This window comes from Pygoscelis adeliae, unplaced genomic scaffold (assembly GCF_000699105.1).
Source record: "Pygoscelis adeliae isolate BGI_AS28 unplaced genomic scaffold, ASM69910v1 Scaffold130, whole genome shotgun sequence".
Classification (NCBI taxonomy): Eukaryota; Metazoa; Chordata; class Aves; order Sphenisciformes; family Spheniscidae; genus Pygoscelis; species Pygoscelis adeliae.
This window is the reverse complement of record NW_008824031.1, coordinates 4,781,324-4,799,762: the sequence shown is the minus strand read 5'-3', so window position 1 is coordinate 4,799,762 and position 18,439 is coordinate 4,781,324. Positions and strand designations below refer to the sequence as shown.

The window sequence follows — 18,439 nt, the reverse complement described above, 5'->3', positions numbered from 1 at the left end:
AACTAACTATTTGAAAGGCAATAGCGCATGGCACGTTTTCTACAGCAGAAGCTGTGAGATAAGGTATCCTCCAGCTTATGGCTGTGATCTCTGCAGTGGTTGCTCCAAGTCATGCCATTGTGGGAGGCTTAGCGTGGGGCAGGCAGGGGAGAGGTGATGAAGTCTCATCTTTGCTGTCGCCAGGTACCAGCTGGCTGAGGGCTGGCACCTGGCTCAGCCCGCTGCTGAGCCAAACAGGGGCTCTCCCAGCTGCTGGTGATGGAGGGAGGGCATGCACTGCTTACATACCCCATGGAGCAAATTTTGTCTTGTTTTTTAAATGTTGGAGATTTCTCCCATGTCCTTCTATAAGCTACTTGATAGCTTACCTCCTTTTGTGAAGATGTGTTTCTTAGTTTATGTATTTATGGTAGTGCCCCAAGTAGGACAACGGGGTTGGAGATGGACCAAAAAAAAGCTTTTGGTCTGGCTGGACCCTGAGTTAGCCAGGTGTAAGGCAGCTCCCGCCCAAAAACTGTATTGCCATGGTAGCTGGGAGTCAGCGTGCAGTAGCCTGGGCATTGTGCCGTGCCAGCTGGAGCTGGCCCCCAGCCAACCGGCAGGCAATGCTAGGCTGGTGGCAAGGCAGGACGGGGGCCCTTGGTACCGATGGGGCCCCAGGGTTTGGTTCTGCACCATGCAAACGCCCATGCCATAAATGAATAATAGCAATTTTTTCTGGGTCTGAGGTTTGTTTGCTTTTTCTTTTTCTTGGATGGTGAACCTGTACCTTGAGAAAATAAGTGAAATGTTTTTAATATCCATGCCACCAATGAGGCAAAGGTGGTGCATCTAATCTTAATCTATATTGTTTGTACTTTTGTTCAGTAAATCAGCTGAAAGAAAGAATACATTTCTTCTTTAAAGTCCCTTCCCCGCCCCTGCTGTACAAGTGTTACTTCCTGCCCTCTGCTTTCTTGATAGCGCTTCCCTTTCCTGTTTTGGTTATAAGGCTTCATAGAGACTCCTGGCTTGTCTCCCTGCCAAATTTGTCTTCTGCTCAGTAATCAGGTGAAATAGCCTATTTGGGTTTAAGCACACGTGCTGGACTTGAGCGTATACTCCTGCGGGATTACCTGACCAGGTCTTCCTTGATGGCAGGCACGTAAGTATCTGGGGACTGTGCAGGATGGCAGGGAGTTTGTTGACCAGGGTTAATGTGACTGGGTGGGAAGGAGAGCGTGTATTGTCATAAATGCAAAAGGTCTGCGTTTTGGTTATAGCCTCGTAGGATAATTAAGCTTTTATGGCAATGCTACATTAATATGCATCCCCTGGCAGTGAGGGAGAGGCTGACTTGACGGAGTGAGCCTCCTTCATTCCTGGTCTGCCTCCATCACCATCCCTGGAAGTATTTAAAAGACAGGTAGATGAGGTGCTTAGGGACATGGTTTAGTGGGCATGGTGGTGTTGGGTTGACGGTTGGACTCGATGATCTTGGAGGTCTCTTCCAACCTTAATGATTCTATGATTCTGTGATTCTATGATCAGCTCCAGGGGAATTGTCACAGGTTTATTTGCATTTCTGGACTGAAGGGAAACAAAGGCAAAGCAACACCAGCTTTAATGAAAGACCTTTATGTTCATTTCCTGTATTCACTTAGGAGTCTGCCTCTCCTATTAGTTATGATTATGATCTTTCAAAGCCTTTGTTTAAGGTATTGTTCTCCTGAAATATGGATGTGGCTGGCCCATGAGTGAGAGCCCTCAGTCATGTATTTTCACTTGACAGTTCAGTTTTGGGGTTTGCATAACGTGTATTTTACAAGATTAGTTACTTCTTGTTTTTATTTCTGCAATTTAAGGGTGAAGGGAAATAGTTTATATTAATAGCAACCTGATCTAGTCAAGTTGCTTTTTTACTTTTTTTGACTAATTGGGTTCATAGTGTTTCCCCAGGCCATTTACCTGATTTATTTTTGGGAACTTCTAAACATTTACTTGGTATTTATTTGTAGGAACTCCCAAAGTATATCTTCAAGGTGGTATGCAAAATCTGAAAGTGAACCACACTTCACTGCAGAAAGAAATGTTGCGTGAATTAAAGCATTAACAGAGCAATGCTGTTTCTCCATTAGGAGACAGCAGTGTCCTGACCTTGTTGGAGCAGGTGGAAGCTGAAGGGAAAGTTTCCTGGAGCGCGGCATGGCTCTGGGAGTCTGGTTGCCTGGCAGCAATGGCACTTCTCTGAATCACTACACTTCCACTATGAAGTGCCTTTTGCAAAGCAGTTCTCTTAAAGCATTTTTTTAAGATGTTGAGTTGAGATACTGATGACTGCAGTTCCCCTTAGAATCATTTAGATTATTACGCTTCAGTTTGCAAAACCTACCAGAAAAGTGATAGATTAAAATTAACTCCACCACATAGTTTCAAAATCTCGGCAACATAAACTAAGCAGATGTGCTGGCTTACAAGGGCATCAATCTGTGGCCACTCCGCTGGCCCTAAATCTCCACTGATTGACAGATGTGCTATTTAAGTGCCGCGGCGGACACCGAGAGGTCAGGGCTCTCCGCGGACTTTCACTGGTGGTGCTGAGGACTGAGCTGCTCTGGACTGGCAGTCAGGCCCAGGTGGCACATCTCTTCTGCTGCATTATCGTTTTGCATACTTTATTTTTTTTTTTATTTCTACTCTCTTGTCCTGTGCTCAAGAGCACAGAGGGGTGACAGAAGGTTATGCAAGTTTCTCTGGTCATGCCAGGATTGCATGCATGTTCCCAAATTTAGCAACTCATCTCCCAGAGTCCTGGCTTAGCGTGAGATCTGGGTGCCTCATAAACTGTGTCTTTTTTGGTTTCCAGCTGAAGTGTCTGCAATGGATGTCTGCAACAGGTAATGGACATTGCAATTTCCACTGGGTATGCCAATGTAATAAGGGAGAATTCAAAATTAATGCCTCATTGTTAGCAGAAAGAAGAGTAACTCTTAAATACTCTTTCTTGTGCAGGTGAACTGGTGTTCATCTTACTCTTGTTAACGCTGTAGGTACCAGTATTTCCGTTTCCTGCTCTGTAAAATATGTATTTATCTTGCAGGTGTGTCATGACTTTATTTAACAGCGTCAGTCTTTTTGAGAGCTGCTTATGAAGGAGGCTTTGTATTTGTACTATTTTCTTGTAGTTATCTAATATTAAACTGTTTAGATGCTGGAGTTTAACAGTGGAGAAAGATGATGGCCAGGCACCTGCAGCAGATGCTTGGTGTAAAAGGCTCATCTCCCACTGGCGATGCAGCCAAAGCCCAGCACCAAAGGCAGATCTTACATGTGTACATGCAAGCTGAGCAGGAGACCAAAAAAGAGCAGCTCCCCTGGGAACTGGGTTTCACTTCAGGCTGACTGGGGCAAGGGCAGCACTGTCGTGGAGGTCTCTCTGCACAGGCAGGCAAGCAGGAGTGAGTGCAAATTGAGGACTTCTGACCACTGGGTCCATGGGTTGGTTTTTAAAGGGATCCCAAGAAGTGGGACTCAGAAAAGCAAATGGAGATAGTCACTGTGGCACCTCCATATTATATATGAAACTGTGACTGCTATTTTTCTAAATGTCTGCTAGAAAACATTCAGGTGTCTTCATGTCACTGAGGATTAAAAGTTCTATCTGGATGTCCCTTTGGGTTTCCAGTGTCCTTTAGTGGAACAGCTAAATGCTGTTCTTTCACTGTGAGGTTTTGCTGCGTTGCTGAGGAAATAAGTTCTTCAGTGCTCTGGGACAGAGGTAGAGTGAACGATGGTGACACCGACTGTCCTGCGAGTTTTGTTGCAGAGGAAAGTAGACTTTGAAAAAGGAGGTCCCAGAAGGAGTCACAAGCATGACTGATGCTGTGTTGGAGAAATGGGGTCATGAGCAAAGCTGGTGGTGAATCTCTGGTGGGAAGGCTGGAGAGCCACTGCACTACAGAAAGTTTTATCTGTAATGAGCTCAGATCTCAGATGGTCTGTATGAGCCCAGATGACCTGACTGACTGACTTGTGTTCAGAGGGTCTCCCAGGTTTTTTGTTCTATAAATCCAGTTGTCTGAGCAAAATGTCCACCTGTTTCTATAAAGATTACTACTGAAACACTTTTCCTACATCCCAGTCATTATTATATTTGTTGTAGTGGAACCAATTAAAATGTTTAGAAAATTAGTCCATCTGAGTTTGCAGTACACTTTAAATACTGCAGCAACACAACTTGTAGCTTACTAATTTTGAGGTTAACACAGATACGTACCACACAGACCACACGTCTCCATATACAAGATTTTGTATTTAAATTAGCTGTTTAAGCTGACATTGAGAGAATTCTGTTGGCTGCTTAAATCAGCATCAGCATCTATTTCTTGCATGTCAGGTTTAACCACACAACTGTGACTTTCTGTGGGCAGACACAGTGGACAAGTAGAGCGAGATGTGTTAAATGGCTTGTGAGTTATCTCACACATTCTGTGCGCTGAGGGTTTGTTCCCAGGTAGGACAAGCCTTGGGCAAAGAAGTATTAACAATTTCTGACACCAATAAGGATGGTTAGGTCAGTCCAAATTAATTTTTAATTATTAATCATTTATAGTGCGTGGGGGGAAATGGATGGGAAATAGAAATTAAAAATAAGGTAAATGTTTGTGAAAGTAGCTGTCTGCATTTCCTAAGAATAGCTGAAAACAGCTCATTTGAAAGTGAGAGTATTGTGCGCAGCTTGAAACAAGGTAGATCTATAATACGTTCAAAGCATGATAGCTTGATTTCTATCAGGGGAGCTTTCACAGTTTATGCTAAGTGAATTTCTGCCCCAAGGAAACAGTTGTGTCTGTAAATATAAAAGATAGTGGAAGTCTCCTGGTCCAGCTGGCATGCTGGAGTAGAGCCCACAGAATTAGATGTTTAACCCTGAAGTTGGTTAGTTGCCATCATTTCTTACACCTTTTGTGAGCATGATTCGGTGACCCTCCAAAAGCTGTACGACATTGCTGTGGCTCTAGGAGAAAGTATTTTAAACCTCTCCCATTTCCCTCTGGTGGCTGGTGCTGGACGGGGGGGTCCGGGGCAGGGCTGGGATAACCCTGTGCCACGGCAGGCTCTGCCTAGGGCCACTGTTCAGAGGTGGGCTCAGCAACTCAGTACCATGCTCCGCAAAAGTTTTATTCATAAGAAGATACCTTGTAGATAGGGAAAACAGGTCAATGAAGGAGCAGTGCAGCTTGGCCTCTCGTCTTTTTCTCAGGCCGGGACAGGAGAGAAAAGCCTTGGAGACCCTTCAGAGCCTCTCTACCAAAGACTTGCCTCCAAACATTACAATTTACTTCCTTTTTTCTGTTTATTCTCTATGTCAGGTCTTTTGTGGTTCCATCCTGAGCTTTTTGCTTTTATATTTGGATAACCCACTGGGCTAGGCAGAGTGAAGCAGGAGGACTTTTCCCTGATCCATGGCTCCCCCACTCCCAACCTCCACAGTCATTTCTGTCATTTTATTTCCCCCTATGTTTCCTCCTCTGATTTAATTACTTGCAGTCAGCCAGGTGATGTCAAGCAGACCCATTAAGTCTCATGTGATAATTCACAAAAAATACAGATATTTTCCCTAAGACTCCCTGTGTTATCTTTTCCATACTCCTTTGTGGCTCTTTTTTGGCTATGAGACCCTGGTAATCATAAATCTACTAAAAGCCAGGAAGACAGGACTGCATTTTTCAAGTTCTGCACAGATGGAAAAGGAGAGACATTTCTGGATAAAGCCGCCTTCATTGCAGCACTGTCTCGAAGTGCAGCCTCATTTGGACATGAGGAAAACTTTCTTTACTGAAAGAGTGGTGAAACATTGGAACAGGCTGCCCAGGGAAGTGGTTGAGTCACCATCCCTGGAGGTATTTAAAAGACGGGTAGATGAGGCGCGTAGGGACATGGTTTAGTGGGCATGGTGGTGTTTGGTTGACGGTTGGACTCGATGATCTTAGAGGTCTTTTCCAACCTTAATGATTCTATGATTCTACGATTCTACGATTCTATGATTCTATGATTCTCATTGCTACCCCCAACTGCTCTCCCCGAATGCAGTAGTCTCTGTACCTTAACTGGTACCTTTAAGCTTGATGTGACTCATTTGGGGCTGGAAGTGCTGCTGACGCTGTAGCTAGCAAAGCAAGGAGGGTACAGCAAATCTGTGTGGCCAGCCCAAGCATGCCACGCAGCCCAGGCACTGTGCTTGGCTGCCCACTCTCACCAGGGCTGGGCAAGAAGGGTCAAAGTTGACCCTTACAAGAAGGGTTAACTCCAAATTAGCTAATTGTGAAGAGATGGAAGACAGTGGGTCAAAAAGGGGTTACACAAAATGAGGCAAACTATTTTTTTTAATTTATAATTTTGTAATATTGAAACAATAGTCTATTCTCAATGATGAATGCTGGATTTTAGGTACCAGCTGTGAACAAAGGATTTCCCAGTGCAGCCTGCTTCTATCAGATATGAAGTTAAGCAGATTTGCTTTAACTTCAGGCAAACAAGTGGTCCTGGTACAGAGGTTTGCCATCCCACAGATGTAAAGCACTGAGGAGAAAATGTTTTCAGAATAGATAGGGGTGGATATTAGGATTTGGATGGAAAGGCGTCCCTAGTAAGAACCCCTTCCCCTCCACATATAAATAAAATGTCTCAAATCTGCCCTAGAGCATACTACAGCGCATTGGAGTAGATGTTATGCACAAACATGAACAATGTTGTAATTAAGACCCCTTCATGATGCAATTTTTATCTTTTTTGCAAGTAATTGCCTATGGTGGAAACCCAGGTGGATGAGTCTGATGACTGGCATGTTACTGTAACATAAAAAATCAGTAGGGGAATTAGTAATATTTGGAAGTGTATGTGAAACTTGATGAATTTTCTCCCACACATACCTATTTTTCAGTAACTTTTGTGTATTTTTAGGAAAATAAGGCAAATTCTAGAAGCTACACTCATGAATTTTTGTGTATAAATACTGATATCTGCCAGATTCTTCTCATGGAGAAGGAATGTGACTGCACAATAGTGTGACTAAAACCCATATTTATTACCTGTTATGCATAATTGACATAAGTATCAATGGTGTATGGTTCCAAAAATAACAGAAAATTTTGCTGGAGCTTCATGAAACCAACGTTGCTTGATTTACATTTAAAGTAATGGACTCCACAGAGGGTAATAGAGAGGTACTCACTGACCTTTATAAGAGGAACGTTTTCTGGTCCGTTTTCAGGGAAGCCCCTTAAAGTGGCAGTGGGAGAGTTGTGCTTTTTGTGGGTAGGACGAGTAAAGAGTCTTCAAGCATAAAGAGTTACACCTCCATTTAGGGTGAGACAGCAAGCTAGCAATGGGTCCCTGGGGGCATTTTAGGTTTTGAAAGATTGATGAAGTGCTTTGCAGGAAAGGATTCCCCTTGTGCTGTACTTGTTTTATGTTCCTTTCTGTTATTTCACTGGAGGCCAGATAACAGGCTTAATCCTGTTTCCATTTAAATGAATGATGAAAAACTTCCATTGACTGCAGGGAGAGCAGGGATTGAGCTTGATGTGTTGCTTTATGTTAGAGTAACAATTGGTTGTCATGCATTAAATATTGCTCCTGGGGTCTGTATCCGTATTTCAATCATGAGGTTGTAGGGGGGTTCTTTGCTGCAGTTTTCAATTGCAGCGAAGTCTGAAGGCAAAGTTGCTGTATCCATTGGAATCTGGATATGACATTACAAATAATGCCACGGTAAGGCCCTCATGCCTGTACAGTTAGGTGTGTTCTCTTTGTTTTAAGGATAATTTAATTAATTTTGACTAATTAAGGAGCCCATGGCAATTGTGGGTTCCAAAATTCACCTGAAACGAAGACAACATTGGGTCCCAGACTTTCTCTGATGAAACCAGTGGCGTGCTCTTGCTTACTTTAGTACAGCAAGGCTTGTAGTGACTGGCAAGGCCTGTGAAGGACCCAGCGTCACGCTGGCTGAGTGTGACTCTCCTGGGGACCATGTTTTCTGGGGGCCTGCTGGCTCACTGGGCAGGGGGTTGCTGTGGCCCTGGGCAACTGATGCTTCCCCACCTCTGGAGCTGGAGGTGGCACGAGGCACCTGGCAGCACAGGCAGGTGGGCACCATCCAGCCACAGGACCGCACCAGAGATTGTTTTTAGCCATTCCACTTCCACATGGCAAAGCTAATCCAGTGTACTTGCCTTCTTGCTGGTGCATTTCTCTCCCATCCTCCCAATCTGTCAATCCGAGGCAGAGTGAGCATCGCCAGGCAGGTCTGGAGGATGCTGGCAATGCCGCCACTGCTGCCAGTCTGCGGCTCTTGCACCAGTTGAAGGATTAGGCATGCTGGAGTGAGCTCAAATCCCTCAGCTGCTAGTGTCAGATATGGAGAAGCTGCCACGAGACATTAGCTTATCTTAAAAAAAGGGATGGAGAGGTATTTGCTGGGCAAGCACATCAGCAAAGGTGCAGCTGTTCTCCAGGTATCTCGCATAACAAAGCAACAGCAACTGGTGGATGAGCTTGATTTTATAAATTCTAGAGAATATAAATAAAATAATGTTTAGTCTTTCTGATCTGAATATATTGTTCCAGTAACAGAATCTAGCTGTTTCCATGCTATGTAATAAAAATACAATTTATTCTGAATTTTCTTACCTCGTTCTTTATGGAGATGTCTGCCAGTGTCATTGCTCCCTCTGTAAACATTGTGAAGAGTTTTCAGGCTCTTACCCACAGCCTGGAGGAGGTCTGTGGGCTACCTGGAGGCTATGCGAAGTGACTGATTAAACAAGCCAGAGTCAGTAGGCTTTAGTGTACAATGGGGGATGCATCTGCCATGGAAATCTTTTTTGAGATCCACAAATCAGAAAAGATTGAAAATTGCTGCTGTAATCTACCCAGATCCTCTTAATACTTGCGGTAATGTGCTCCCTTTCATTAAAATGATGACAGCGATGGGGTTGGGTGGGTTTGGGTTTGCAGCAGTTGGTATAATTTACAAGTGGTGTAATTTGGCACAGTGGCAGTGCAGCGATATGGTTTAGCACCACTCAGTAGCTTATCGTGTATTTGTGTGCAAGTGAGGCATTACTGAGGCAAAACGAAAACAAAGACCTATATGCAAAAGGGGGAAAAAAAGGATTTGTGTGCAAAGTGGATTACCACTTGATATTGCATTGCCAAAAATTTTTTAATATGGCTTGGGCTAAGGAAGGGAAGTATATATAAATATATATAGGCTTAAAGTTAATAGGACAGTCGTGAACTTAAGATTTTTGCAGGACATAAATGCTAACAGTTTTATTTAGGCCTAAGATGCGCTATTTGCTTGTTGAAGATCCCTGTTACATCTGAAGATTTCAAATCTCCAAAATTTGGAGGATTCATTTTTTTCTTCGTATAAGGAACTCGTTTTTCCTCTGGTATAAGAAAAGTGGCTGGGAAGTCAGGAGAGTGGGAGTTGAAATCCTGATCCGTATTGATATGTCACCTCAACGGTATTTGCCAGTGGCATTTCTTGCACATGAAGGGTGTGTATTAGCACAAATCTAGTATATGTATATTAGTCACGAATATGCAAGCAAGAGGTAAAGAACTGATGAATTTCTGGATCTACAGAAGAAAAATAGTTATTAATGCTATACAGAATAATGGCTATGTACTTTAACACGTGGATTCCCCTTTTCCACTTTCTTTGCTACTAGCATGAAGGAAAAAAGAGTTCCTCTGTGTTTTGCACCGTGTATTCTGAGGCTTTTAAGTGCGTCAGCGGGTCTGGGTATTAGGCGTCAGCTGGATTAACGTAATTCATTTCTTCAGTTTACCTAACGTGGCTTTTGGTTCGAGGTCTGCTTGCTTCCAGTTTTAAATGTGTAACTCAGCTGCGGATGTCACGTTTATTTTGTCAGTAAGCTGTAAAATATTGGTAAGTTTTCATGCAAATGTGAAAGGCTTCACTTGCCAATACGTACATAAAATAAATGGAGCATTCATACTGTTGGACAGTTTTCATAACGTTTGTGTGATACAAGTTATTCCTCAGGGCCTAATATTTTTATATAAAATAGATTATCAGTTCAAAACAGCAGCACACTGTAGTTTTTTTAAGTCTATGAACACATACATTCCAGTTTTAATTTAACAGGCAGATTGCATTCAAAGGGTTAGCAGATCCCTTATAAAACATATGTTGTAAGTAGTTCTGATGATTTCTGTTGGTTTCTTTTCCTTTAGATGTTTTCAGTAGTATGCAGCAAATTCACTGTTTTTTTTCCTGATTTTGTTGGTTTTGCTCTCCAGTGAACAGAGTATTTGCCAAGCCCGGGCTTCAGTTATGGTCTATGACGATACCAGTAAGAAATGGGTGCCAATCAAACCCGGACAGCAGGGATTCAGCAGAATCAACATATACCACAACACGGCCACTAACACCTTCAGGGTAGTTGGAGTTAAACTGCAAGATCAACAAGTGAGTAACTGTATTGAGTTTCCTGTAAATTAACCTTTGATCTCGTTTGATACCATCAGTTCTATACTTAATGCAGTCTAGCAACATTTCCTGCTCCCTGCAAGGTGCCTATGAGTCTGTTTACTCCAGTCATTCAGATTTTGTATAATTTTTTGTGCACAGAATTTATCATAATTTATTACTGCTTATTTGCAAACAGAACTTCTGGTAAATGCAAGAGAGATTTTAATGTTATTTCCCCCCCCCCTCCATTTTTGCTTATGAAATGAGTCTTATTTCATTCTGCAGGTTTTGCTCTCAGCTCCCCCAGCTTACTTTTGGCTCGTTTTTAGTACTATGTATAAAAAAGAAAAATAAATCAATCATTCTGCACTGCCATCTTGCAAAGCGTGATTATTACATTGGTGTGATAAGTAATTAGTTCCTCATAATGCATTTTAAAATCCTAGGAGCACACCGTGATCTGATTTACTGCGGCCTAAGTCCGCGGGACCTCCTTGGGTATTAAAGGAGTTATATGGGATTTAGATAATCAGAACTGGGATCAGACCCACCTCGGCCACCAGCTCCCGGCAACCTGGCTCGCAGGTGTGCCAGGCGGTGCGTGCCATCCGTAACCAAATGTCATGTTTAGACCCTAAATTACAAGAGTGTACTTAGAGGGGGAGTAGCGGTGCTATACTGTTGTGCCATTTACATTTTAGAGCAGACATTTCAGAGCCAGGTACTCCCTCTGTGCGTTGGCGTGAGGCCGGTACGGCGGTGGCAGCCCAGGCTGCCCAGGCTGCCCAGCTCCCACCCTCACCTCAAGCCCTCAACCTGGCAGAAGAATCAGAAGAAAGTGGGTGATTGATTCACTCTCTGTTGGTTCAGAGTGGTGTTGCCTCCTGGGAAGGTGTGATGAGCACCGCCACCAGCACGAGATGGGCAGGGGCAGGGCAAGCCAAGCCAAGCCTAGCCTAGCCGAGCCTAGCCAAACTGGAGAGCGGGAGCCGGGGCACCACCACCCGTCAGCTGCCACAAGTGTTAAACTGAGCGATCTGCTCATGGAAATGCAGATGATGTCCCTCAGCTGTCAGCTGTAATGATGCTTGGGCCAACTGGAAAAGCTAGTCAGGTTGCTTACTAGAAGTGTTAATGACTTTTCTGCATTGTCCATATAGGCAGTTTTGGGAAAAAAAAAAAAGCAGAATAGAAGTAGGTGGGGGTTTTAGCACATCAGTTTTCAGCTCCTTGCAGTGCACTTTCGAAACATCTGCCTTAGCTTCTGCCACTGCTTTTATCCTTCTCAGTAAAGCAAAGGCAATATATTAATGTAGTTCCATTTCAAAAATAGAAAATATTTTTGAAAATAAATGAAATACAGTGGCTTCTTAGTCAGTTGTGAAAGCCGGTACTGCTTTGTAACAGGCCATGCTAGCTGTTTATTTTACGTAGCCAGCAGGTGCATGTAAATGATTTTCATGTGACTACAATCTAAGATGGGTCTGAACAGCTGGTGTAAAACAAGCAAAAGTCATAAAGTCTACATACATATGTAAGGGAGACTACGTACCAAAGGTCTATCTTAATCAGAGTATACAATTTAAAGAGTAGGATATATTAAAAAGTCAAATCTTGATCTGTACTTTAAACATGTTTTGCATTAACTGTAACATTCTATTTGCTTGCAAATGTTCCTACTTATGAGGAAGTCCTCATACAGAGGACTCCTCCACCGAAGAGGCTGCATGCCATCCAAAAATCATCTCAATTCAGAAGGAAACAGATAGAAGAATATATTTTTCTAGAGTTTAAAGACTAAAAATCCTCCCTCAAACAAACAAAAAAGTACAGGTTACCTTAGTCACTTAAAACTGTCTAAAAGAAAGTATTCACCTTAAATATGATTACAAAAATCCAGTATTATGAATTAAGTAAATTCAAGACAGTGTAGCATAGTAGTATTACTAAAAGGAACGTTCTGAAAGTGTCAAGATTCAGAATTTAGTATATTTTATATGTGTCTCACATGGAATCATAAGCTTGCTCGGCTTGCTAAGTATTTGCATTTAACGAGAACAAAAATGAATTTCAGTTAAAATAATTCTCTGTACAAGTCATTTCATGCTTGCTCTCAGGTTGTGCTAAATCACACTGCAAGTGAGGTTTTAGTAAAAGCTGTTGCTTTGGCAGAAAAGCCTTGTTTTTCTGAAAAGGACCAGTCTTCAGCTAATATGTGATTTGGCATATAATGAAGCTAATGAAGCTACACAGATTTCCAAGAGTTGAGAAACTAGTTTAAAATATGTAGCACAACAATACCACAGAGGAACGATTTTAAGTTTTGTTACGTACTGTTTGGCAAGGCGCAGACCAGAGTAATCTTCATGACTTCACCCTTGCCTGCCTTTAATGTTTCCCTTTTAATTTTTGTTGTTTTATATTACACCTCTAATAATCTCTCTCTTTAATTTTCATGTTTTTTTCTTCACGTATCTTCTTCTCTAGGCTCCTTTTGTTGTCTTTGTCTAGCTGCCTTTCTGTTTTCCAGCCCTTTTTTGGTGCATGTGTTAGAGTTTATGATACTGTCTTCTCATTCTGCTTACTGTATCTGTGTTTATCTGCTTCTCTAGCTGACAGTGTCTAAAAAGTTCACCGCAAAGAAATATGGTTTTTAGAGTGGCAGAACTCAAGCTTCATTCTCACCACCGGGAAGTGGTCACCCGACCTCTTGTTCTCCTTATGTCTGGGTGACGTGCTCCTCACGAGCTTGCGTGCAGTAGCAGCGCTAAGTTACAGACCAGCAGTGCATGAATTCCCCTTTCTGCTCTGCACAGACGTGCACATTTGCATAGACCCATGCTGGCATGAGCAGTAATCTTCAGAAAACCAGAAGCAGACTTTTGAAGCCTTCAAGTAGCCACAGAGGCCAGAACTGGTTTGAAGCTAAGGCCAGATCAGTATTGCAATCGCTTGTGTCAGGAGCTTTGATGCTTCCTTGCAGCCTTCATTTTCTCGTAGCCCAACAGTCGCAGGCAAACGGTTTACCCCTGTGTTGTGACTTGCCAGCTGTCATTGTAACCTAGCCTGTTGTAAAGGTGAAGTGTGTAAGCTTCAGTCACCATGCAAGAAGTTCACAAAGCTAAAAACATACAAGTGGTCCATCTTTATGGCTTAGCTGACAAGCAGTAGCTCCCCAGTTCAGAGTCCTCCTCAACTGAGGGTTTAAAATGATGATTTTGCATCAAGTGATTTCAGCTCAGCATGATCTCATCACCGAAAGGCATGAGCTGAACAAAAGTAAATCATATCTCCTGAGGGTTTGGTGTATTGATGTGGCTAAGAAGTGAATGTAAAAACAGGGCCTTGGGGAAGGTGGGACGTTTTACATGTGAGCCTAAGCCAAAACTGAAACGGGGACAGCATTCTTGAGATATAAACTAAACCACATTTTTTGAAAAATGAAGAACCAATTAATCACCGCTGTAACTTATTAGAAGTTGGTCAGGTTTGGGCCTGCTTACAGAAATAAAGAAATGTGGCAGTTTTTAGCTGCTATGCCATATCCTCCCTGTTTTAGCAATTATTCGACTGCTCCCCATGAGAGGGGTCTGAGTGCTGGCAGCGCGGCAGACCCCAAGCTGATAACAAACTTCTGAACCATTTGTACTCTGGAGAAACAAGCAAATGTCTTGTTCTGGTTCGATAAGCAAGAGTATGGGCTTACTTGTGTGGGAGCTCTTCCCGTGATCTTGGTTGTGGTTACACCTCAGATGTGGTCCTGAGGCCCCCTCAGTTCCTTCTAGCCCCATTCCTGTGAGTCCTGTCAAACACCACCATCATCACTGCTGACAATGTATAGCTCAACAGCCTACAGAGTGCAGTCAAAGGGAAGGGCTTCTTGGTTTTGAGCTTTTTTCAGAGATCCCAAAATTCTCTGCCTTCCTCAGAGAGCCTACACTTGAAACTGAGATGAAAGGGTGAGGAGAGTACCAGGTAGAAGTGAAGCAAATCATTTTTTTAACATTATGGTGATGGGAACATTGAAAGGTGTCAACATATTAATACTATGCACAACTGGTCTGTGAAACTCCTTGCCATACGAGATCATTGAAATCCAGAATTTAACAGCATTCAAAACAACGCAGACATTTCTATCAGCAGCAAGACTACTTTGTTTCAGGATAGGAAATAGTAAAAGGGGTTGGGAAAGAAAAAAATAGGCCCATAAAATGTCATGTTTCAGCTTTTAAGATAAACTCTTGGTGAAGGGTTATAGGAAGAACTGTTTGTTATGGACAAATCCATTACTTCTTTCTGCAAGATTTCCAGTTAGTTTCTCCAATTCACCTATTAGAGACAACAACTGAAGATGAAAAGATGAACTGTTGGTCTGCTCAGCATGGGAGATGCTATCTTACTGGCATATGAAGCCTTAGAGTAAAGATCCCTTAGAAACACCTGTACCACCACCACCACCCCCCGTGCTCCAAACAGGGAGACCTTATTTTAATTACTGCTCTGAAGCACTTACTTATTATCATGTGCCTTGCAGAGTCTCTACACCATCTGTACAAGATACATTTGTGCACTCATTCTTAACAGCAGCAGAACCCCTCCTCTTTTTTCTGTTTTTTAGAAGCATTAGCCAAAGGAGATAAAATGAAACTCTGGCTATTTTATATTTCCCAGTTTTAAACCCTCTGTTTTGAGTTTGAAGACAAGGTATAACACGTGTAGGCATTCTGATGATTACTGAAGGTCAACATTCAAATTCTGTCTTCATTCTACTGAAGGGATCAAACCCTCAGAGCAGAGCGGATTCCCCGAGTTCTTGTGTTGATGTTCTGGGAAAGCAAATTTTGAACAGTTTGCCTGACTTCTATGAAACGATTTTTGGCATAGGTTTTTACAATTTCTGTCTTTCATTATACAACTGCACTGCACCCTCTGGTGCTCTTTGGACTTCAATAGTGCTGTCCTTTGAAACGGAAGATTCTTCTAGTAGGTGAGAAATGCTCACTTTGCAAAGCCTGGTAGAAGCTTACAATCTTTCTAAACATTTCCTTGAAGATCCTGGCTGTGCCTTCCCTTGGTTAAGCTACTCAGAAGTGGTTGGAAGACTTAAAAATTGGTACATGTTGAAACTGTTGGGTTAGTAAGCCAGGCATGAGTCTACTTGATGCTCCAGGGACTCCTTGAGTGTGAGCAACGTCAGTAGAGGCTCTCCCAATGCTCAGTGGTAGAATGGGGATGATGTCACCATTTTTCAAGAGAAAAGGGCTATCATCTAAGCTGTCAGCTTAGAGTGAGTTCATGGCTTTGCTGTGACCAGAGTGACGTGTTTTCATGTTGTTCTGGTTGGTGTGGGTGGCTTCCCACGCAGCATGCTGGTGATGCGGTTCCCATTTTCAGGGGACCAACCTTTGGGAGCCTGTGTACCAAATGTAGGCTGCCCCTGCATCTCCCTTTGGATCACAGGTCAGGAATCGCTCTGTGAAATGCGGCAAAAAAAGCAGCGTAGGTCTGATTGCTGCCAAGTTCATTTACATGGAAACTTAATAATGATATTGGTTTGAGAGCAACAGTTGGACCAGATACCTGATGTTCAATAACCATCAGGATAATTTATGCCTAAAGCTAGATCAAGTATTCAAAGACTATCTGCTGTGTCACTGTTTAATGCTGGCTCAGGTAAGTAAATGCATTATAGAAATAGAGTATATCTGTAATTATCTACTGGTGTAGTGGCTTCTTTGCTGGTTTCTGTAATTTTTTATGTATTAATATAGTATAGTTATCAGACATCTGTTAACTAGCTGTATCAATGAGACAATGTCATCCTTCAGAAATAGGAATGTGTGAAAAACAATTTGCTCCTTATGTATTAGGTGCTCGTCTAATGTTTTTCAGCTAATTTGAATTAGCAATCCACTGAAAAGTCAAAACTCAGAGCTACGAGTCATTCATCTTTGGAATTAGTTTTAAAACTCTGCTTTTATACTTGAGAAAAATTGTCAGTCATCTAGCAAAAATATTGTTAATCTAATATATGTTGGAGTTTTTTAGATGCAATAATAGTACTAACAGAAAAATTTCCAAAGTACTGGTCAATCAGACTGCGAAAAAGATGTATTGGTAGGTTTTTCCGATGTGTGGGATCCACCTGTAATAATAAATGCTGTACACAGGTGGATCCCCCACGCCGTAAAACCTGTGTACAGCATGTATGTGTACAGCATTTATTCGTTACTGGCTCTCTGTTCCCTTGTCTTCAGTTGTTGTTCCCATCTTACCAAGTCCAGGATGGTAAGAGTGAGATCCCAGACAGCGTGCACCAAGGTCCCTCTTCCTACTCCTGTATACCAGTGTCCAGCCTGCCTAATTTGCAGATAAGCCATACAAACGAGTTTGATGGAGGAATTCCATTGATTGGCTTTCAACAAGGACCAGAAATTGTGGGATTGTTCAGGCTCTTGATAGAACTCCAGCCAAAATAACTCCATTTGTAGAGACAATCTCAAATATTCAAAACCAGATTTGCTATATCTGAATAATGAACTTCAGACTTTCCCTGCTCATAATTTTAAGTTTCTCTGTCCCTGGTTCCCTTCTGCCCCCAGCCTGTGTGGGCTGATGAAGAGGGAGCCTCCATTTTCTACTCCTTCTCTGTTTTCAACTGCACTGTGCCTGTTTATGAGAAGATTATGATCCCTTCTGTTGGCATTTTGTTTCTTAAGTTCACGTCACAACAGAGTGCCATTGTCAGTCCACAGATGGGTATCTCAGGGGTGCTGTCTCTGCCATGGGTCCTTCTGGCTTATTAGTGGTGCAGCAGACACTCCTGCCTCTCCACCTTCAGCTAGAGCAGCTTACACTTTTAGCATTGGAGGTTTCTGGTCAGATCCCAGGTGTACTGTGTAGCTGGGTGTACCACGTGCCCTGCCCGAGGATAAACAGGGCACCGTGTTTAGCAGATTAAATCAAAACATACAGAAACAGCCTTTTGCTGCAGTCATCCCTTACCTGGAAATTATAGCGTGTACAGCAAGGGAGGAGGTGGGAGAGGAAATATTTGGTTGTCTGGTTTTGTCATTGCCTATCTGATTCTAGAGAAAAAACTCTCTCAACATAAGAAGCTGGTGGTTGATCAGGCGCCTGGGAGAAGAAAGGCAGAGCCGGTGCAATGAGTCAAACATTCATCTGCTGTAGGGCAGGGTTAGTGCCAAGAGCTCTGTCTGGCTCTTTTTCTGACAATTGTGCATGATCATCCCCCAAAAGATGGCAACAGCTGCTGGCCCTGACTCCTGACATCTGTCTGCAGTATCTGCACAGCTGTATCCTGCAGAGGTGCTGTAGAAAACATGAGCAGGTAATAGATTTTGCAAAGCTAGCTTGCAAGTCCCTGAGGCTGAATTGAACTGTTGTAAATCTCACCCCCAGATGTGGGTCTTCTGTCATCGAAACGCAGACTGCCTTACCATACAGCTGTGTAGGAGCCGCTATATGAATTGCCTCTACAAATTTAATTAACCTTTATGAAAGGGTTGGGGTTCTTTTCCTCACTGAAAAAAGAACTATTTTTAATCTTCATCCCTCTCTTTCAAATCACAGGTAGTGATTAATTACTCAATTGTGAAAGGACTGAAGTACAATCAAGCAACACCTACCTTTCATCAATGGCGCGATGCACGGCAGGTCTATGGCTTGAATTTTGCAAGCAAAGAAGAGGCTACCACGTTCTCCAATGCAATGCTGTTTGCTCTGAATATCATGAACTCACAAGATGGAGGTAAATGAGCAGTCACTAAGCTCTTTATTTATCTGTGACATTTTACGATGCTCGTTATCGATCACCTAGTGCAGTTGTATTGGATAGTATGCCATTATAAAACACGTTATAATAAAAAAAGTTGGTCTCTGGTAGACAGCCTTTAGATCAGCATTTGCTGTGGTATGAATTGTACACAT

The 18,439-nt window shown here is 42.6% G+C and overlaps 1 protein-coding gene across 1 annotated transcript in view; it reads left to right on the top strand.

Annotated features, from left to right (window-relative positions):
- Positions 1-1,116: 1,116 nt before the first annotated feature.
- EVL (Enah/Vasp-like) overlaps positions 1,117-18,439 on the top strand; it is an 86,130-nt gene continuing 68,807 nt past the window's right edge. The window contains exons 1-3 of the mRNA XM_009328132.1: positions 1,117-1,144; positions 10,318-10,486; positions 18,083-18,260. Coding sequence (XP_009326407.1) covers positions 1,134-1,144; positions 10,318-10,486; positions 18,083-18,260 — 358 coding nt within the window. The 5' untranslated portion in view covers positions 1,117-1,133. The remainder of the gene's footprint in view (positions 1,145-10,317; positions 10,487-18,082; positions 18,261-18,439) is intronic.